We start from the raw sequence: 22,313 nt of genomic DNA on the forward strand, positions 1-22,313 counted from the left end.
CCCTTTAATATTGAGACCTTATTGTAAAGAGTTATCTTTTTTTTTTTTTAAATGTAACAAGAGTAGCCTTCATGTTTTCCACAGTTAAAGCTATTTATTGACGTGGTAAAAAAGCCTTACATCGGCAAACATTATTATGTTTATTATTTCAAATATTACTTTTTAAAAAAGAAACGTACATGGCCAAGTTTGATTTTATCCTCTGTGCAAAAAAAAAAAAAAAAAAAAAAAAAAAAATAGTAATGAGTGTCAAGCTGAAGGTTCAGGCTGTAGACTTCATTCACCCTCCTCCTTCCCTCCCTCCTCTTTTCTCTCCTCCTCTCTCATCATCAGGAAGCTGCTGCGCTCGAGCCTTTTCTAGCGCGTGAGTTACTGTATTGTACTGTGAATCTCGGGAGGGGGGCTGCAAAAAATCTCCTATTCTTACAGAGGTCCATCCCCCGTATTTATCACATCTTAAGCCAGTTTGCTTTTTAACAGATCACAGGACGTAGATGTCTTTTTGATTCACATATTTATTTTGTTTTTATTTTAGTTTATGGTTTGGTTTTTTAACACTCCGGGAGGGCAGAAATGGCGGCCAACATGTACCGGGTCGGAGGTATGTCCGTCTATATTCTGAATTAACGCAAGTCAAAACACAGGCACCGCCGCAAGACCTGTCTGGTAGGCAGGGGTTCATTTCAGCAGAATTCCCGCAACCGGCCGCTCACTTTTAAACTCTTAACACGTGCAGTGTCCTTGTAAAAGAAAGCGATAACGTGGATAAGAATATTTTGAGTTCTGATGTGGGTCAGGCCTCTTAAACTATCATAGCCGCACTAGCATTTTAGCAAGCAGGCTATGTTGCTAGCTAGCCACATCATAAACAAATAATCACTACTATATGCAAAGCACACGGGAACACTCATATCTAGCACGTTTCTCTTGCCTTTGACTATATAGGAGAAAAGCCAGATATGCTTGCGACCTGGCCATGCCGATTTTTGACGCCGATGTTTTTCTTTGTGATCATTTGTCTAATTTTTTGGCACGTATCCATTAGTTACGGGTCCTCACTCGGCATGCAAGGTAGCAAAGCGAGCTAGCATTTAACAACAACCCCTCACTCGGTTTTCCACAGAGAAACCATATTGAGCTTCTGCCCACTTATTCACTGAAGCATTATCAATGTAGACTATTTTCAGGTGTATTTGTTGTCATACGTCTAATCATAAACATGACTTTAATATAAAACCGCCGCGTCGTTTGTTTGTGCAATTAGCCGGCTACATGATAGTCAGTGCCGCGGAATTTGACAATTGTTTCATGGCGCCGTTAATTCGGTGCCATTATAACAGATTTTGCAGCTTGAGCATACTTTCAATGAATTCACTGACTCTTGAATGTACAGACTGTGTGATAAATTATTACATTGCACTGTTCTAAGGCGACTCGTTTCTTGTGTGCTCGGTTATGCCTAAGATACATGTATCGGAATGTGACTCGTATAGCCATGAACAGAATTCGGTTGTTTGCATGAATGAAGTGTTTGTTTACAAGCATACAACTACATATTCTTAAATTATATTGCTTTTTATGTATATACCAAACCTGAACAGTTCATTTCTTAGTCTCAGTCAAGGCCAAGTCTAAAGTCTTAGCGTTTTGTCTGATCTCAGATCCCATCTGATAAGTTTTCAGTATGTTGTAGAATACAATATTTTGATTAACGCCCTGTTGCAGTGCAAGTAGTGCATTATAAAATGTACTATTTATAGGAATTTTCTTCATTATCTAAAAGTAAGTATTTGAGGTATTACTTGAATCAAAAGGTCGTTTTACCTTTAGTACCATGTACTTTATGAATACTTTATTCATTATCCATTATAACAGTAAGTGAGGAAGGGACCGTTCACCTAAAAATAAGACCACTTGACAACTTTTGGGTGAGGGTTTTCTTATCTTAAAATCCTGGTCATAGCTGAAATCATTTCCCCCCACAGTAAATAAACGGATAACTATGGTAACCAGCTAAATCTGTTCCCACTATATTGTTTTGAACTGTGTGATTTTTAAGGTGCTTTATTTCTAGCCTGCTTTACTTGGCAAACTCTGTATTTACAGAGCATATGAAGACTTGAAAGTCTCTAAGTGCCATCTGAAATTTTCTTCAGGCTCCTATGTTTAGGTTCAGTAATTTCACTTCAGTGGCAATCAATACGTCCTTTTTATTGCTATTAAAGTGAAATAACTGAACATAAACATAGGAGCCTGATAAAAATGATAATTTTAGAAGAAAATATCAGATGGCACTTAGAGGCTTTTGCAATGGAACTCTTCATTTATTTATTGTATTGAGCTTATATATATGTAATGTGACATTTTAAATAGGAGATTTAGATGCAATGTTTTCCTTTTTTTTGTTTTTGTAATGTGAATCTCTGAGTCTTTTAAATGTCATCCAAGCCCTGATATGTGGTTTTCATAAATAATCCAGTACTTTTTATCTTTTTCTACAGATTATGTCTTCTTCGAGAATTCTTCAAGCAACCCCTATCTGATCAGGCGAATAGAGGAACTGAATAAGGTACATTGGCCTCAGGGCTGGGAGGGAAAAGTCTGGGTTGGTGGACGCTGGGTGTACTGGTAGGGTGTCGGCGCAACATTGTCACGACTTCGACACAACAAGCTCAGCCACCTCGCCCGGAGCCAAATTACTTGAATTTCTGTGCGCCTCCAACACTTGTTTGCTGAGAAACTGTATCTGTGATATACGGAAAGCAGCAGACTGCTTCCATGGGTCCCTTTAGCGAAGTAGGATGTGCGGTGAAGCTGTCGTCTTTTTTTTTTTTTTTCTTTTTTTTTTTTTTTATGTACGATATCTGTATTATGATCAAAGATGACTCAGCTCTTTAAATATTAAATGCTGAAGGATTTTATAAGAAGCTCTGATTTCACACAACCCATAATGCACAGTGCAAAAACTTCTCATTATGTCACTCTGCTTTCATGGTTGACATGCTCCACTGCACAGTATTCTCATTGGTTAGTCATCACATCTACTGGTGACGTGACACATCTTTTGACATATTTGTCAAATTAGAGGATTCAGTTGTCAGGCAAATTCAGTTCACTTGCAGGTTGTTATTCTGCTCTGGCCTTTGCCACAAGGTCTGTCGAGCATCCAAACAAATAATCACCCTGTGGCCATTGAGATCCACTCAATGGCCACAGGGTGATTATTTGTTTTAGCATTATCGTTCTCCCGCAACCTCTTCTAGATATTGATAGTCATATACATTAGTAGAAAGCAAGCTTTGAGGGATATTATTGATTACATGCTTAAAGAGTACAATCAAATGTGAAGAAAGAAGTAACTTTGAGCCTTTTTAATGGGTAAGATTATAGAGTGGTGCAGGTATGACATCACTTTGTAGGCCAAAACTCAGAAACGAGTTAGCATTTTAGCACTTCCGGTTCCATCGTCCCAAAGTCAATGGGTTTTTTGAATATGATTTTGGTTAAATGGCTGAAATACGGTCTGTGGTGAACAAAACATTTTATTCTACGACATAATACATCAGTATTATCCAACTTGTGATTTTTTTGCTGTTGCGTGTCTTGAAAAAGGCGGTTGCTAACAAGTGGCTAAACAGGACTACAGAGGCTGTCGTGAACATTAAACATGGTAAACTCAGTCCGCTTTTACAGCCTTGTTGTGCTTATAACTGTGCTCTTATAAACTATTCTAACTCAAACGTTCTAGGAAAATGTTTTTAGATAAAAAATGAAAGAATTGTCGAAAGCTTAAAGTCATGGGACCGTGGTGTAGTTCGTTTATAGCCTCACTTTAGCTTTTTACTTCTGGCGACAGCATTTAGGCTTCAAAATTCATAAAGGTTTTGTTCATCTGTGAAAATTATTAGTAAGTATCATAAACTTTTGTTGATTACAGAGCTTGTTTTTTGTGATTAATCCAAAAGCCTATGGAAAAATCCTGTTGGGTTTTTGTTGAGGGAACCAGTGTGATGCTAACTGCCGATTGGCCTACAAAGTGACATCATACCTGCACCACTCTATAAGATATTATTTATGAGCTGTCAGTTTAACATAATTTAGTGAGATTATTGAATTATCTTCATATCGGGATTTTCTTAGCAAATATTTATTTGTGATTCATTTCAATTATTTCATGTAACTAATTGTATTAGAATTTTTAATTGATTTGCAGCAATAAATATAATTTTATCTCTGTTCATCTTTTTTAACTACTTAGGACCAAATTAAATCTTGTTTCGCAGGTGTATATTGTCACATGGATTTTTTTAAACTGGGCTGCTTGTCGTTTTTCGATTACTCCTCAGAGGAGTGCAGACACAGCAGGTGTTGATAAATTTAACACTGCACTGCTGATTAAACACAATAGACTGCAACCTCAGGTTCAAGCTTTTTCTGTGCTGATTAACGGAGATGTTAGGTTCAGTGTCCCCAGATACTGTATGAAGTTTCCTCAAGGTGACCCTATTTGTCCCTCCTTTCAGACGGCAAGCGGTAATGTGGAGGCAAAGGTGGTCTGTTTCTACAGGAGAAGGGATATCTCACAGAGCCTCATCCAGCTGGCAGACAAACATGCAAGTGAGTGAACATGAGTGTTTTCCAGGGCAATGTGAATGTATCGCCAAGGAAACCAAGGGTGGTCTGTGACGTGGCATGCATGAGTGGTCATTAGCATGATAATGAGAAGTCATTTGAAATTGCTCTTGTATATGTGTATGCGTCTGTGTTCTGGTGTCTGTGTAAGTCAGCAGGGGAGCTGTAATCACTGGAGTACCAGGACCAGATGTCCGTAATTGGGCAGCAGGGCTTCCTAATTTTGTGATGTTTCAGAAGCCCTCAAGAAATTTGTCTTGATCAACTGGTCACAATAGGACCAGTTTTACTTGAGTCAGTGTTTTGATGCTGACTAAATGAAAGACTGTAAGAAAAGGATAAGTGAAATAAATCTGTGGTCTTGTTGTCTAAGACCCCCGCTAGGCTTCATAAGTAGTAGCAGTGAATGTGGTAGTCATCACATGCTTGCATATAACTAAATTGCACCATTTCCAGTAAAGTAAACAAAGCCGCCCTGAATAAGTGTCCCAGTTTCATTTTGGGGACTGTTGATTAGATGGCAGAGGTATATTTCTAAGCTAAAACAGTCTAGTTCACACTGGATTCTTCTCCTCCATTTCACACTGTTTTCAGACAAGTGAAGTTGGTGAGCTCAGTCAACAAATACCAAAATCAATTGTTTGCTGTTATGAAACTGCTCTAAAAGCTGATTGGAGGAGCCATTTTCAAAGTTATTATAAAATAGCCGATATAAGCCCTCCTGTAACCACATGTTGCCTGGCAACTATAAACAGCCATACAGTTAACCTATAAACTATATTAATTGGCAGAAGAAGAAGAATTTTGGTAAATAATGGACTGTTCAAATAATAATTTTACTGTTCAAATAATAATTTTACTGTTCAAAAGTTTGGATCACTAAGAATTTAACCAAGGCTGCAATTATTTGATCAAAATATCAGTATTTTGAAATATTACAATTTAAAGTAATGGTTTTCCATTTTAATATATTTTAAAATGTTATTTTGTAAATGTTATAATGTCTGATTTTTCAGTAGCCATTACTCTAGTCTTCATTGTCACATGATTCTTTAGTAATTATTCTAATATGCTGCTTTGGTGCTTAAGAAACATTTCTTATTAACGTTGAGAACAATTGTGCTGATGAATATTTTTGTGGAAACTTTTTTTTTCTTCAGGAATCTTTAAAGAGCAGAAAGAAGTAGAGATCTTTTCTAACGTTAGAATTGTCTTTACTGTCACTTTTGATAAATTTAATGCATCCTTGCTGCATAAAAGTATTAATTTCTTTAAAAAAAAAACTACTCACCCTAAACTTTTGATTGTTGTGTAGCTGGTAGTTAACAATATGACTAACCTATGTTTATGTTAAGAAATCATGTTATTGAATGTTTCCACAGTATTTTATTTTTATGATTAATATCATTATCATAATTATCAATCGTTATTGTTATTTTTCTTAGGTTTTATTTATATTGCATCTTTCCAAAAACTCTTTGCTTTGCCATAAATTTGCTTTCAGGGTATTTTTACACAACAACAGTGTACTAAAAACAGATGTACAGATGACATGTACAGATGACACACGGATCCACAGAACATGGCAATGTCAATTTGTAAAGAAACTACATGCCTATGGACTGAACATGTGATACGCATGCGCCATTTGCACAAAAATTAGTGTTTTGGTAGTTTACACGGAGAAGATAAAGGTATTGTTTTCAAAAACACATTTTAAAATTTTGTGTTTTCAGGCCCCCAAAATGCTGTTGTCAGTGAATGTAAATGAACAACAAAAACACATAAAAAGTTTTCAGATTTTAGTTGAAAACATTGTCGTGTAAACGGTCCCTCAATCATAGGATCAAATACAGATTGCAAAACAAATTGTCACTGTACTCCAAAGTCTACAACTAGCAATAAATTACACTTTAATCCTTTGTGTTGATCACAACACAGCACAGTAAACACTAAATGACAATAAGAAGGCTGTCATCTTTAACATCTGCTTTGTGTATGCAAAAAGTATTTGCATTTGGCTGATTTGGTTGGTCTCCTTGTGGCCGTTAATGCAGACTGTCTATAAAGTAAATATGTGTTTTCTTTCAGTCATTTATGTGTTTATATATCCCTTTTGACCCATTTCTAATTCCCTGCGTACAGAGGACCTGGAAGAAGAGAAGGAAAGCCCCTCAGAGCCAGAACTCTCTGAAAAACAGAAACATCAGCTTCGCCACAGAGAGCTTTTCCTTTCCCGCCAGTACGAATCCCTCCCTGCCACACACATCAGGTAAACCCCACATGTTCAATTGCTTCTAAATATCCAATAGACCAAAATGTGCCTTTAATCCTCAGTTCAAATTTTCAGGGGGCAGTTGAGGTAAGATAACAGCCCCCATGTTGCACAGCACAGCCCCAGCCCACACCAGGATGTGAGTCACAGTTCTGCATCCATTCTTTAGCTGGCCAATGGCACCCCAGGGCTTTTGTAGCACCCGCTGTGATTCAGGTGATAAATGCATTAGCGGCCTGGAGCCGGGTGGCAGTGGTTCTAATCAAAGGGACGCCTCCTATGAGAAACATTAGTGGTGGTGCCGAGGTTTGGAGAGGCCTGCTGTGCTTACTGAAATTGATACCAGCCTCCAAATAAAGGAAATGTCACTCCCTTTCTTCTTTCTTTGTTTTTTTTTTTTTTTTTCTTTTGGCTTCTGTGATCCATAAATATTGAGCAGCCATTGTAGGAGGCTAGCTGGCCTTTACAGGGGATAATGTATTTTGTGAGGAACTGGACACATATCAAGATTGAGTTCAATTTTATAAATAATGTTTTAGCTCTCACCCAATAAAGGAGATAAATTCAAGTATCAGCTTAAATTCTTCATACATAAGAGTGAATCTTAATTAAGATTGTGCACCAGCTGAATTTGCATTACTAATATGAAATTAGCAATTGTAATTTAAAAAAAAAAAAACCATTTGTAGGTGGGTTTGTTCAACCAATGGTGCAACTTTGGGGGCAATACTATTTGTTGTTTGAGATGTTTTAAAGTGCCAATAGCTCAGCTGTTTTCAAAATACAGTAACTTTTTCTGTAACCAGTTACTTTGTCCAAGAAGTAGCAGTGTATTGCTCCCTTCTAAATAAATAAACTAAAAAATATGTCGTCAGTTTAATATTGTACATCTTTATTTTTAGTGTGTTATTTACCTTTTTAACTAAGATTGTTAATATAACTACATTTCAATAATTCAAGCCTTACTGAGTACCCCTCTAGAAGTTTTCCCAGGGCCCCTAGTGAACCACTATCCTAAAATGTCTCGGTCTCATAAGAGTGGTCTCACAATGTGAAGTCTGATTCATTTTAGTCAATCAGTGCCTCCATGAAGTGCATTTAAATCTTGTAATGCACAGCTAGCCGTGGATTATCCCGCTCATACCATGGTCATTAGCCAGCATTGACGAGTTAAAGCTGTCATTCATGTTTGCAGCACTAAATTTGACTGGAAGGGTTAAATAAGTTACTGCTCGTTAGATCTAGCATTCTGTCCGCATTAAATCAAACACAGAGATAAAGTAGTGAGGTAAGGTTACATTTATTTGATCTATTTGATTGAATTAGCCTATCGAGAGAAAGATGTGTGTGTGTGAATTACCTGCGTCCGTTCAGTGTCTCTCTACTAGCAATGAAGCTGTGAGTTTAATTACTTCAAAAACAGTGATGTTAAAACCTCCTTGCTGAGTAATATAATGTAGTAATTGAGCAGCGAAGTTAATTTATAAATAAAACTCGCAGGGCAGCGTTGACAAGTTTCTGTGCTCTTGTTTCTGCGTGCGCGCAGCACAATCTCTGATCACTGCGCGAGTGATGTTACTGGTGTGTGTGTGTATGCGTGCGTGCTTCAATGAAAGCAGCGCATTAATATAGAACAGTGATTAAATTTACTTGGAACTACCTGTGCATTATATGGTTTTAAATAACACTTTCCAGCCAATTCGAATCGAGTATTCAGACAGACCATGGTGTGTGTGTGTGTAATCTGATAATCAGGCTATTTTAAAAAGTTCTTGTCATTCACTGTATCTGGTAGTGTGGCTAATATATATTGTAACTACTTAGAAGAATAGCTCACCCACAAATGTAAATTGTCATCATTTACTCACCCTTACGACGTTGCAAGCCTGTATGACTTTCTTTCTTTCTGTGGAACACAAAAGAATTTATTTTGAAGAATGCTGGTAAGCAGACAGTTTTGGTTACCATTGACTTAAACTGTGTGGACAAAAAGAGAGTCATACAGGTTTGGAATGACATGATGATGAGTAAATATTTAAATTTTTGGACTCTCCCTTTAAATTAATAGCTTGTAGCTTGGGCAGTTTCACAGTAGCTTCCCCAGCAGTGCAGGTTGGATGTAGACGTGGCAGTGTTCATAGTTAAACGCTCATTCAGACGAGCACAGAGAGATTAGCATCCGTTTTCCACCGTCCAATAGCTCCATAATGATTTTGTTCAGTGCTCTCTCATTGTCTGTGCCTGTCTCTTATCTGTTTCCTCTCTCTGCCCTTTCTCCTTTAATTTCCTGAATTTTATTATAGTCCTCTCACCCATCTGCTCTTTTCTCACCTTTTCATCTTTGCTCATGTCACCATCACACACTCACACATTCTTCTGTAATCTTGCACCTAGTGTCTCCCCCTTCGTCCCCCCTTTTACTGTGCTGTGGATTAGAGGATCTGTGGAGACAGCTGGATGCAGAACATAACACATGGGGCTGCATGTTTTAATCTTTTATTATCTTTTTTCTTCTGGGGTGGTGGAAATAGGGGCAAGTGCAGTGTAGCCCTCCTGAACGAGACAGAAGCTGTGCTCTCCTACCTTGAGAAAGAGGTAAAGTTCTGTCTTTAAGTTGATTGGATGTCTAATTTAAATTATTGTTTAACTATTGTTTTCGCACTCTCTCTCTCTCTCTCTCTCTCTCTCTCTCTCTCTCTCTCTCTCTCTCTCTCTCTCTCTCTCTCTCTCTCTCTCTCTCTCTCTCTCTCTCTCTCTCTCTCTCTCTCTCTCTCTCTCTCTCTCTCTCTCTCTCTCTCTCTCTCAGGACACATTTTTTTACTCATTGGTGTACGACCCCACACAGAAGACACTATTGGCCGATAAGGGCGAGATTCGCGTTGGTCCACGTTTTCAGGCTGATGTCCCAGAAATGCTACAGGAAGGTTAGTTTATTTTATTTATCATAGATGTTAGTTTCTTTTAAATATGAATATTTAGATAATATTTAGCTAATTAGCTTTAATGTTTTTGTCTCAGTGACAAAGGTCAAACTAGAGCATTTGGTGCAACTATAAGTCAGCAATCAGAGTTTTGCTGATACGGTATCTGAGTCCATTTGAAAAGGTGTTCTGGGGCAGGATCTGAAATTAACAGGGGCTTGGGGCATAAATGAACAAAAATGCCCTCCAAATCCAAGATAAGGGAACAAAAAATGCCATGGGAACAAAATTGATTATGACTGTTGCGATTAAAATGAAATTTGAAAATTGTTGATTGCTATTTATTGTTGATTTATTTATTTTTTTTGCAACATTGAGCATTATAACCAATCATAACCATTCATGGACATTTCTGTTGAGCGTTTGAATGTAATGGCCAATCAGAGGCGTGATTAAGAAGTCCAATGGTTAGTCACCAGTGACTAGCGCAGTGGTTGGGAACCTATGGCTCGTGAGCCACACGTGGCTCTTTGACAAAAATCGTGTGGCTCGCCAGGTTATCCACCCTTCACCAGCATATGATCATTAAAATCTTAGACACATTGTCAGTAGGGATGTCACGGTGAGGACATTTTTGCACCAGTATATATAAACTTGCGACAACACCAGTAACATCAGGGGAGGAGGTGAAAGTTTCACTTTTGAACGCAAGCTCCCTTCGCTCGAATTCGCAATTACGCATAATCTCTGTATAAGGACAGGTGGTACTGACCGAACATTTTACAAGAGAAGATATTTGTCATTGATGCTCAGAATCTGTTGAGTACCAAAAACTTTTGTCAACTGTCCTTAATCTCTTCACCTGATAAGTGAAATCTGACTCCTGCTGCACTGCAACTTTGCAGATTGTGCTGTATGGAGCAGATCAGACACTTTCATTTTATAATTGTAGTGTCCATTGTCCAACTGAACTAAATGGTTTTTATTTCTATCAAATAGGCCTACGGCTAAGTTTGTATTCTGTTATTGTGCTTGCCGTGAATATCACCTGTAGCCAACCAGTGTCAGTGATTAAAATATATATCAAAGACATCTATAAAACTGAAAATTATCACCATCAACACGGCATGAGTTTATTATTCAAATTTTAAAGGGTTAGTTCACCCAAAAATTAGCTAATTAATTACTCACCCTCATGTCTGTCCAAACCTGTAAGAATTTTTTTTTTTGCGCAAACAATGTACGTGTCGCTTCATAAAACTGAGGTTAAACCACTGGATTACTTTAATGATGTCTTTACTACCTTTCTGGGGCTTGAAAGTGGTAGTTGCATAGGTTGTTAATGGAGGGTCAGAAAGCTCTCAGATTTCATTAAAAAGATCTTCATTTGTGTTGATTGTGTTGATGAACGAAAGTCTATGGGTTTGGAACAACATGAGGGTGAGTAATTAATGGGAAGGGGTTGACAAGCTTGTGGTGTCAGAATGCCAGTCTGTCAGTCAAGTCCGAAGCAAAAGTGTTGAAGTGAAGAACCGGTTCGAACTGCTCAACACTGCAAAGAACCACCTGGACGAATTATGGCAAAAAATGCAATCTGCAATTATAGAAATGTCGCAGAAACATATACCTTACAAAAAAATGAGAGAAAAGGCTATCAGAAGGAACCGTCAGAACTGCTGAACAAAGAAAGAGAAGCCAAAACTGCTTGGGAAAGAAACAAGGCTAGGAGGTTAAAAGCAGAATTTCAAAGAGCAGCAAAGAAGGACAAAGACATACTTGAAGCAAAGTTTCATGAAATTGGAGGAGGACTGTTGAAAAGGTTACACTAGGGATCTCTCTGTACAGGTCAGGAAAATTTGAACTCCCTTTCAAGCCTGCAAAGGAATCATAAAAGACAAGAATGGAAGAGTCTTTACTGACCAGCAAGACATTAGAGGCAGGTGGCAAGAATACACCAGAGAGCTTTATGCAAGCAATAGAAATGGAGAACAACCTAACAATGACCCAGTGGAAATAGAACCAGCGATTTTAAATGAAGACGTTATATGAGCGATGCAGCAATTACCAAACAATAAGACTCCTGGTTTTTACTGTATCCCAGCAGAAATGCTGAGGCCTATTCCACCTGTGGCCATCAAAGTAATTTGCCAAAAATCTGGAAACCAGGAAGTGGCTAAAAGATTGGAAAAGATCAGTTTTTATACCACTACTAAAGAAAGGTGATGCAAGGAACTGTTGCAACTACTGTTCAATAGCCCTGATTTCTCACACAAGCAAAATCCTTCTATTTTATTTATAATCCTTCTAAATTATTTAGCAGCGCCTACACCCAATCATAGAACTACCTGACTCATAGGCTGGGTTTCGCCGAGGTCGTGGCACACGTGACATTGCAAATCTGCGGTGGATCATTGAAAAATGTAATTGTCAGAAAGCATCTACATGTGCTTCATTGATTATAGCATGGCTTTTGATTTTGTTGAACATGACAAGCTATTGAAGGTACTTTAAGAATTGGGAGTGTCAGCACATCTGACCCAGTTGATAAGATCACTTTGTACAGATCAAGAAGCAGTTGTCCGAACACAGTATGGTGATACAGAATGGTTCAAAATTGAAAGGGGTGTGAGACAAGGTATTCTCTCCCCATTTCTCTTTAATCTTTATGCTGAAATGATCATGAGGAAATTATGTCTGGAAGAGTTGGAAATAGGTGTGAAGATTGGTGGCAGAAATATCAATAATCTCCATTATTCTGATGATACAGCCTTATTAGCAGAAACTGAAAAAGGTCTAAAACAGCTTATAATAAAAATTCAAAAGGAAAGTGAAAAGATGGGACTCCACTTTAAAATTAAAAAGACAGCCAGCTAGAACCGGAGCAATTAAAGTGACCATCAACAGAGAAGACATTGAATGCGTTAATGACTTCTGCTTCTTGGGTTCTATGATTGACCAAATTTAGGACTGCACACTTGAAATAAAGCGCTGAATTTCTTTAGGACGTAATGCAATGCTAAGCATGCATCAAATCAGTAGGAGCAAAGACATCAACCAAATGCAGGTTAATCCAGGCAATTGTGTTTCCTATATCAACATATGGATGTGAAAGCTGGGCTATGAAAAAACTGATCGAAGGATTATTGATGCCTTTGAGTTGTGGTGTTGGAGAATGCTCTTAGGGATACCATGGACAGCGAGGGTTACCAACAGAGAGGTCCTGGAAAAATTACCAAACTGCGGCTTTGGTCATGTGATGCGAACAGCTTCATTAGAAAATGCAATGATGCTTGTCACAGTTAGTGGAACAAGAAAAAGAGGCCGCCAAAAAATGTGTTGGCTTGACACCATCAAAAGTGACCCAGGCCTAGGCATAGAACAACTGAAAAAGAAAGCAGAAGACCAGAAAGCATGGCGAGAGATGGGCCATAGGATCGCCAAGAGTCTGATTCAACTGAATGGCTCATCATCGTCACCATCATATTAAGATTCAAATGCATTTTGTTTTATTGACCACGGTATTGTTGAAAGGGACACTTTTGATTACTTTTGAAAAAAGGGCAGGGCCTTGAGCCCTCACTCTGATTGGCTGTTCAGCTCAACAAACCAATGCACGAGAAGAAAAACATGACGAAAGCAGCAAACAACGAATGACAACACCAGTGCCATATGCAATTGATGAGACATATTTTAAAAAGCTATATTACGAAAACCATCTGTGGTGAGAGAGATTTGGTGCAAAAACGGTATGGAAATGCTGCTTTGTTTATGGGTTGTATATTCGCAGTCCTAGCTCTTCAGAGTTTTCTTTTTGAATGACGAATACAGACTACTGCCACCTGCTGGTATGGAGAGTTATTTCCTTTCAAGCAAGCCAGAATGTACATGCTATTGTTCTGTAGTTTTCTGTTTGTTCAAGCATAACTTTTTAATCTGGACGCAGGTGACATGAGGCAAAACTACAGTCCGCTTTTTACGCCGCTATTTCTTCAATGACAGTTTGGTTTATCTGGGCTTTTAGACAAGATTAGATTTCATAATGAGTTAAATTGAGGCTTTTTTGTAAGGTATCTTTAGCTGCTTTTCCACCACCGGGCCAAACCGTTCTTGTTGCTTAACTGCTCCATTCCGTGCCGATCCAACCCAGCTGGTACGGATATGGTTTCATTTTCCACTGTGGGGCTGATAACATCCGGTCTTTGGAATATAATACAAATGCGTCAGTCGTTGCATTGGTTACGCAAGAGTTTACAGATAATATGAGATGTAAGTAGTGACATTATGGAGAATGATCAAATATTTCTTTTAATTTTATTATTAATTTGCTTGTTGTTCAAATAGAGCGCTTAGCCAGCTAGAGAGAAACTGGTAGCCAGGCAGCAGACAAGTGACCAATTCTGAGTGGCGATCTCACAACACAGTACACACATTTTACCTGCACTATTCAGTACGGTTTGCTAACTGTGCTGAGAATTCCGGGCCAAGAACGGTTTGTAATCGTGTCTTGCCGAACCAGGCTCAAATGGAAACATAACTGGAACGGTTCCTTAAAGTTCTTAGAACCGTTCGGCCTGACGGTGGAAAAGCAGCTTTTGTTTGGGGGCTGGGAGGTTATTTATTTTTTGTTTTGAGCTGTAAAGTTGGTTTCCTCTGGAAATAGTAGTCTCGTTGGGTTGTTGTGTTGCTTATTTGCAGTGTCAAAATGTCACAATGAGTTTGGATCGTGAGCACTGCTGCATCACAAGAAAAACTGCACATTTACAGTATCGCCGTGTTCCACCAGTCAAGTGTGAAATTGCTCTTCTGTCAGTCTGTGACCCCCACTTTGACTCCAACTGTAAGTCTGTGACCCTGCTCCACTCTCACAAACTTACAAAAATGTCCAGTCAACAGCTCCCATTATCTTTAATGAGAGGCCAGTGACAGTGTGAGCGAAGCAATTTGTAGTTCTAGATTTAGATGTCTAGATTTTAGAAGATGGCTACAGAGCATCAACTTTGGTAACACTTTATTTTAAGGTCACATAATTACACATTACTACATGTACTTACTAGGGCTGAGCGATATGACGATATTTCCGTATATCAACGTTGTCTTGCAAGTATCGCGATGTTGATAATAAAAGTCAGTTACAGACGATAATCGCCAATATCGAGAAAAAAAAATACAAATTAATTTAACATAGTCCCGTAGTTACCATTCACATATTTATTCACATGCAACAGCATAAATGAAATATTTTGTAGCCTATAGTAGCTAATTAATAGGGTTAGGAGTAAAAAATCTATTCTGGAATCACATTTACTTAAGGCCAGGAATCGAATAGGCCTAGGCTACTCTTTATAAAATTAAAATTTTGATTTTACTTATTAACAATGTATTTTTATTTTTAAAACATTCAAGCGTGAGATGAAGCAGACAACATCCAGAGCGCGCACAGAGAGCCACCTCATAGGTTATTTCGTGGACAAATACACAGAAAATTGTCAAAATATTCGCGTAAACAGTTTTGTCACGCATGTGTGTGTAACAGACTATATTGGATTTGTGTATTGACATCAACCTAGGCCTATACCCGCTGCACTAATAATGTTAATTTCTGTTTAAACCGACAAGATTGTTAAATTAGAAATAAAAGGCTAAATTAAATTAGAATGGATAGCCAGATGTCTGACTCGTTAAAAATAACAAAAGAAAAAAAAACTGAAGCCATATGCTGTTTTAATTGATTTATTTTTTTTCGACGCTCTCCACACAAACACATTCAAAAGGAAACTAAGGCGGAAGAAAGCGGTACCTGTTTTCTTTATTTTACAAAAACAAAATGTTTTGTTTTTACTGTGAGTGTACACAGATATAATTAAACTCTTTTCAGTTTATGTATGACCAAAAATTAGTATTTTTAAGTTGTTTTCACTGGTGTAAGGAAGCAGTTCAAGTGATCACGCCGGCGCCTTTGCGTGCACACGTCAATAGCACTGCTTGATATCGCAGCCTGTTCCTTATCAAAATAAATGAAAAATAAAATTCACAAACAACATTTGTAATTACTTATTTTTCCAAATAAATAATGATTTTTTTTATTTTTTATTTTGTTATAAGAGGCCTGTAAGGACACATCGGAGCTCTAAAACATGAGGAAAAAATAACCTTTCCGTTTTTGGTCATGCAGAATGAATCAAATTGTTTTTAATTGCTTTTAGACAAATAACAAATACATTATAGCTTAACTACAAGTTTAAAAAACAGCGCTATGCTTCAAAATTAAACAAATTAAACGTATCATCATGAAATTTGTCCGATGTTTCTGTTTCAGAAATGAAAGAGAAACATCGGACCTTAAGAAAAAATAGGCAAGACACATTTGACATCAACATGCATCATTCTTACAATCACCACCAGAATGTGAACCTTCACAATGAACTCCATTAAACTCTGATCAATTCAGCAGTTCTCTGCATGAAACGAAAGTCATTTCAAACACTTGATAAGAGCAGTGTGGAAATGATTACCAACACTAACATAACAACAAAGCTAATGTTTTATATTAAAGCACAAACCAAGAAAAACAAACCTTTAACCTTTAATTAAATTAAGTTTATGCCTACTGATTTGCAGGCTACTGTCAGATAAAGTGCAACCAAACTGATGTGTGTTTACAGTGCGTGTCGGTTATGTTGTCTCCGACGGGGGCGGGGCGGATCGGACGGGGTTTGGGTAGACGATATTATCGGATATCGCGATATTTTTTTTTTTTAAGGCGATTAACGATAAAATATTTTTTACATATCGCCCAGCCCTAGTACTTACTATAGTAATTATGCATTATTACAAGTAACTAACCATAAACCAAACCCTAACTGCAGCTCTATAGTAAGTACATGTAGTTATTTAATATTGCACAGTACTTATTTGAGTAAGTACAATGTAACTATGTCACCTTAAAATAAAGTGTAACCTCAGCTTTTTAAATAATATAGTTAAACTGTAAGGAAGTTTGGTCCCATGGTCCTGACCTTCTCGTTTAGCATACTTTTTTTTTTTTTTTTTTTCATCCAAAGCGATATATAGTTCAGCATTTACACAACGCAGGATTAAGTGCCTTGCTCTTCATTCGAATGACAGGCTGGTGGGCTGATGATGATAATACCTGTCATCATAATCATTCTTCATGATCTTGCTAAGCAGGCTGTCTTCCATCATTACCTAAAGCCAGGTTTGATTTACGTGTTAATTCCCATCGTTGCCACGGGAACAAGTCGCCTGGGTTGTCTTGAGAGATTTGTCGATGGCAGAATTTTCCCAGTGGTTTTACACAACCAGCTCTAATGAAAAAAAAAAAAATCTCTTTAGGAGAACCTGATGACAGAGACCAGTCTAAACTGGAGATGAAGATGTGGGACCCAGAGTGTCCGCTGACCAACAAACAGATTGACCAGTTTCTTGTGGTTGCTCGGTATGTCTTTTGGATGCTTTTTACATTTTATCTATGCCATATTAATAAATCAATGCATCACAATGTGTCATTGAGCTTTAAAACAGTGGTTCTTAACTGTTTTGCTTCAGGGTGAAGATTTTACATTTAAACCAAATTCAGCAGAAATACACACACGTCTATAAAATCAAACTCTAAAATATTACATGAAATATATTTTGATGATTTGCTGTGTTTTATTTTGAAAAAAAAAAAAAACAAGTGGTTCGTCTCTCTAGTTCATTTGGTTTCTAAATGTCTTTTGAGTTATGATGGTTTCATGCCAGTAAATCTTTGCACAAAACACATTGTGATTAAACCATGTTAGTCCATGTATTGAGAATTTTATTTTTTTTTTTTAAACCTTGTATAGTTTTGTTCATGGTTTTTGAGGAGGAGATGAATCTGCCTAACATGGCGAGTTTCTACTAAGAAACTGTAATTTTTAGGGCTGAAATGAGGGGGGGGGGGGGGGGGGGGGGGGGGATTAAACACAGTCTTCATTTGAATGATCCCAATATCGATTCTTGGTAGCAAAACTGATATTATAACTGAAATTTAAACAAATTGAATTGAGACCTTGTTAATGGGAATAAAATCTGTATTGATGCCCAGCCCTACAGATAAATTTTCACCAAACAATTTGATAGTTTTTATATGCAATCCGTTTTTGGGTTGTGACCTGTGAGTTGAGAACCACTGCTGTAGAAGATACTTGAAACTGTCTTTTTTTTTTTTTCTTTTTTTTTTTCCTCTCATCAAATTTGTATGATGAATCTGGTGATCTGTGTACAGAGCGGTTGGTACTTTTGCTCGAGCTTTGGACTGCAGCAGCTCCGTCAGACAGCCCAGCTTACACATGAGTGCCGCGGCAGCCTCACGAGACATCACACTGGTACCCATCCCATCAGCACCATCTGTCTCTGTATATCCACTTGAAGAAGTGAAAAGCCTGATTAATTCTCTCCCTGCCTGTCTATCTCATTCTCTTTAAGTTCCATGCTATGGACACCCTGCATCGGCACGGCTATGACCTGTCCAGCGCTCTGAGCGTTCTTGTTCCTCAAGGAGGGCCCGTGCTGTGCCGGGATGAGATGGAGGAGTGGAGCTCATCAGAGGCAAACTTGTTCGAGGAGGCGCTGGAGAAATACGGCAAAGACTTCAACGATATCCGGCAAGACTTTGTGAGTATGCACATAAAGTTGGGGTGGGGGAAGAATTGATTCTCTAATGCTTCATTTCTTTTTCAAATTAATCTGAATCAGTCCACAAAACATACTTATGGGAGATTTAGGTTACTTTTCAAACACACTGAAAAGAAAAAAATTGTTGTAGCATTTACTTTGAAACAATTTTTACTCAGTAATTGTTAGTAAATTTTGCAAATAATTACAAGGAAATGGAAAGTAACGCATTGAATTAAAAGTCTCTTATGCTTAACAAGGCTGAATTTATTTGATCAAAAATACTAAAAAAAAAAAAAAAAAAAAAACATTACTAAAAAAAGTAATGTGAAATATTATTACAATTTGAAATTTTAATTGGGGTGCGCCAAAATGTAAATTCTGGGCCAAAACTGAAAATTCAGGATCCATTTGGCCGGAAACCGAAAATAAATAATCAATTAATTAATCAACTTATTAATAATAAACACTCAAATAGCTAAAACTGAATTGTACAAACATTTAAATTGCACTTAAGGCAGTTTTTATATAAACGTTTTACAGAATTGTATAACTTGTTTTGTGTGTCCACACATGTTTTACTGTTGTAGCTTTTTCACGTGCACGAAATAGATGCTGAACACAGTCAAAATGTGCCATTGGAAAAGTGCTAATTAAGCACCTGTTTTGGTCACTGATCATTTCAGCCCGAAACTGAAAATAGCCATTTTGGCTGAACATTTTCGGTAGCCGAAATTTCAGAAATTTTAGTGCATTCCTAATTTTAATGTATTTTAAAATGATTTTCCACTTAGACTGCAGTCACACCTTTTCCATTAAAGGACATTATTTTCCCCATTAAATTGATTTTCTGGTGCATGTTTTACCTTTGTTAAAGTTAATGTTTTAAATAAAAAATGTTCAATGGAGAAATATGCAGTGATGGTAAAAACGAAGTAAGTTTTAAATATAAACTAAAACAGTGGCGGTAAGTCACTGCATTACTGAGTGCTTCATCGAGTTATTCATTTAGTAATGAAGCAAGTGGCTGTATTTATGAATGGGTCATTGAATCATTGACTCACGATTCTTTCAAAGCTGCAGATTTGTTCACGAAACACTGCTGTTTGTTGCAGTTCTGCTGTGGCTTTCGTTGAGTCTTAAACCGATCTCTATACACAATCGAGAATGGCAGTAATGTAGCGCAATTTGCTAAGGCAGGATACTCTGCAGACATTCTGTCATATGCACACTGAGGTCATTTGATTGGATGTCATGTATTTGACCTTTTACGGCATTTTGCCTGTTAGAAATACATGGTTTTAATGTTATTTTAAAGTGGGCTAGAATTAAATGAACTGCAAAACTCAGCATTTCACCCTCCGTCACCTCACGTTCCCCAGTTTGGAAACCACTTCTATAGAGGAAAAGAAGAACAGTTTAAACAGGAATGCTATATGTGGTACTAAAAAAAAACATGTGGGAAAAAAAAAACAATAAGAGTTTAGAGGAGCAAAAGCGAAGAATGCCACTTCAAATGATAGGATAGAGGAGTAGCAGAAGAGATGAGGTGAAGACATGATGTTCGGCTGTGCGATGGAAAGATTGGAGCAGCTGAAAGGATTGGATTTGGAGTGTGTTGCTTCTTGACCTAACTGAGAACATTTGATCTTCTCGTTCAGAGACGAGAGTACTTATTTGTATGGGGAATGAAGTGAAAGCTTTGGTATTAGGGTTTGAACACAAGGAAAAGCTGTTTTCTATTGCACTGAGAAATGGGATTTATTACTCTGGGGCTTTACTTCTGAAAATGGAATGAAAAACAACCGCTCTTCTGCTGAGCCACTTTGTTGCACACAATAAGAAGTACTGGTTCACGAACACCAAATAGTCCGTAGAGATTGACTTGGTAGGGTGGTTTAAATGGTAAAGTGGTTTTCTTTTACTCTTCGTTTCCCTTTCTGTCTTAAAGCAGTGATCGATAGTGTTTGATTTGTGCTGTGATTAATAGATAGAAGTGGATGATGTTGAACATTTATCATCAGCCCTGCAGGGTTTAAATACCTAATCGAGCTCATCTGGCCGATTCTGCATTCATTCTGTACATGTGGTTTTAAAGTTTCACAGGGTATTTGACATTTAAGTTCAAGCAGCTTAATTATTGTATAATTGTTATTCATGAAATTGTGTTAAACTGTAGTAATACACTATTATGATGTTACATTTTATCACTCTGACAACCTTCTAAAGTGCACGTTGTCGTCACCTCATTTACAGAATGAGGAAAATTACTAAAGATAAAAAAAAGTTATGTCAGTGATTGTCTCACAGTGTACAAAAAAGGGGCTACATTTCCTCTCAATTTTAATTAAACACATTTGTAATGTCATTGTTTTAATAAACCTAATTTTATTAGGTTTAAACATTTTAATTGTCATTTTTTGTAAAATATAATTTAAGCATAATAGTTAAGAAGAGAAGAGAGGATAGAGAGAAGAAATGTATTCTGATTCCTATCCTTATTCCTTACCGGGTTCAAAAACCGAAAGGAAGGCAGAGAAACCAGCCACTAAAAATACATAGCAGCACCTCAGGATGTTAATCTAAATGTTCTTCATAACACCAGCTGTCAGCGCAGAACACCTCTGTGTTCATTTTTATACTCTGCTCACCCTCGCATAGATACGGGCCAAAAGTGGGGGCTCGGCCAGCTTTAAATTAAGATTTCTTAAATTCTTTGAAACCATTACATGCACGTTTCCTTGCACTCAGCAGGTGCTCATGAATAATCATGCGCGTCTGCATGTGATTCCAGACATACCACGCTCAAACTAAATATTCCATAAATTCCAACGATTTAAAGAATTAAGACAAGACGAGCTGTATCCTTAGTACAACCTTCTTTCTGACATTTTAAATGACCTGTTTTATTTCAGCTTCCTTGGAAGTCACTGACCAGCATCATTGAGTATTATTACATGTGGAAAACCACAGACAGATACGTTCAGCAGGTGAGCAGTGGTTTCAGTTTAAATGCTTAAAAAAAGTTATCCTGTACTTCAATAGAAAAAGACTAATTATCTGGAAATCTCTTTCTCTGTTTGCTCTGACTGTTCTTGATCTCGCTTAGTGCTGAATGTTTATGACTTTGTACAGAAACGACTGAAGGCAGCTGAAGCAGAGAGCAAGCTGAAGCAAGTCTACATCCCCACATAGTGAGTGTGGACATGTTTAAAACAAAAGCATTTCAAAGGCCTGCTCACCATTCGCATGATTTAAATGGTCCTGATATTCACAGTGACCACCTGCGCGCGGATTTTGATTTTGCGTGTTTCTAAACCTGCTGTAAAAGATTATTGTGTGAAATTTAATTTGCTTTTCGCCTCACAGCAATAAACCCAACCCTAACCAGATCTCCGTCAGTAACGGCAAGATGGCAACTGTGAACGGTGCAGCAAGCACAGGCAGTTTCCACACAGCCGGAGGCGGCCGCGCATGTGAGAGCTGTTTTGGTGAGTAAGGACCCTCTTCGCCTAATTACAGTCAACACAGCCATCCAATCAATTCACTGCTTTTCCCGGAGGACATGTCACACCTCCTGTAATCAATGGGGCTGGATACTGCATTTTCACCCTTTTATCTTCCAATCAGATCAATCAAAGCTACCACACCACAATCTATGTGATCAGCAATGATTAGTCTGGGTCAATATTGCTTTTTAGTAATGAACTCGCAGTGGGGAGCATAAAGGCATTTTAATCCCTCTCGACGCCTAATCCTTTCGTTGTGTTGTAGGATGTTACGTAATATTTCTCTTCAGTTTGCCATGAAAGCTTAGTGTTCCTTCA

General features: G+C 37.7%; 1 protein-coding gene across 4 annotated transcripts in view; it reads left to right on the forward strand.

The window, feature by feature from the left end:
• The first annotated feature begins 245 nt into the window (after positions 1–245).
• LOC127523621 (metastasis-associated protein MTA3-like) overlaps positions 246–22,313 on the forward strand; it is a 38,621-nt gene continuing 16,553 nt past the window's right edge. Inside the window, exons 1-13 of one of the 4 annotated variants that reach the window (XM_051914535.1) lie at positions 246–364; positions 536–601; positions 2,502–2,569; positions 4,524–4,617; positions 6,778–6,904; positions 9,439–9,502; positions 9,714–9,831; positions 17,182–17,284; positions 18,098–18,197; positions 18,298–18,486; positions 21,402–21,476; positions 21,622–21,680; positions 21,856–21,977. In XM_051914535.1, coding sequence (XP_051770495.1) covers positions 574–601; positions 2,502–2,569; positions 4,524–4,617; positions 6,778–6,904; positions 9,439–9,502; positions 9,714–9,831; positions 17,182–17,284; positions 18,098–18,197; positions 18,298–18,486; positions 21,402–21,476; positions 21,622–21,680; positions 21,856–21,977 — 1,147 coding nt within the window. In that variant the 5' untranslated portion in view covers positions 246–364; positions 536–573. Of the gene's footprint in view, positions 602–2,501; positions 2,570–4,523; positions 4,618–6,777; positions 6,905–9,438; positions 9,503–9,713; positions 9,832–17,181; positions 17,285–18,097; positions 18,198–18,297; positions 18,487–21,401; positions 21,477–21,621; positions 21,681–21,855; positions 21,978–22,313 lie in introns of all 4 variants that reach the window. The other 3 variants (XM_051914534.1, XM_051914536.1, XM_051914537.1) reach the window with 3 other exon arrangements.

Source organism: Ctenopharyngodon idella, chromosome 12, assembly GCF_019924925.1.
Source record: "Ctenopharyngodon idella isolate HZGC_01 chromosome 12, HZGC01, whole genome shotgun sequence".
NCBI classification, from domain to species: Eukaryota; Metazoa; Chordata; class Actinopteri; order Cypriniformes; family Xenocyprididae; genus Ctenopharyngodon; species Ctenopharyngodon idella.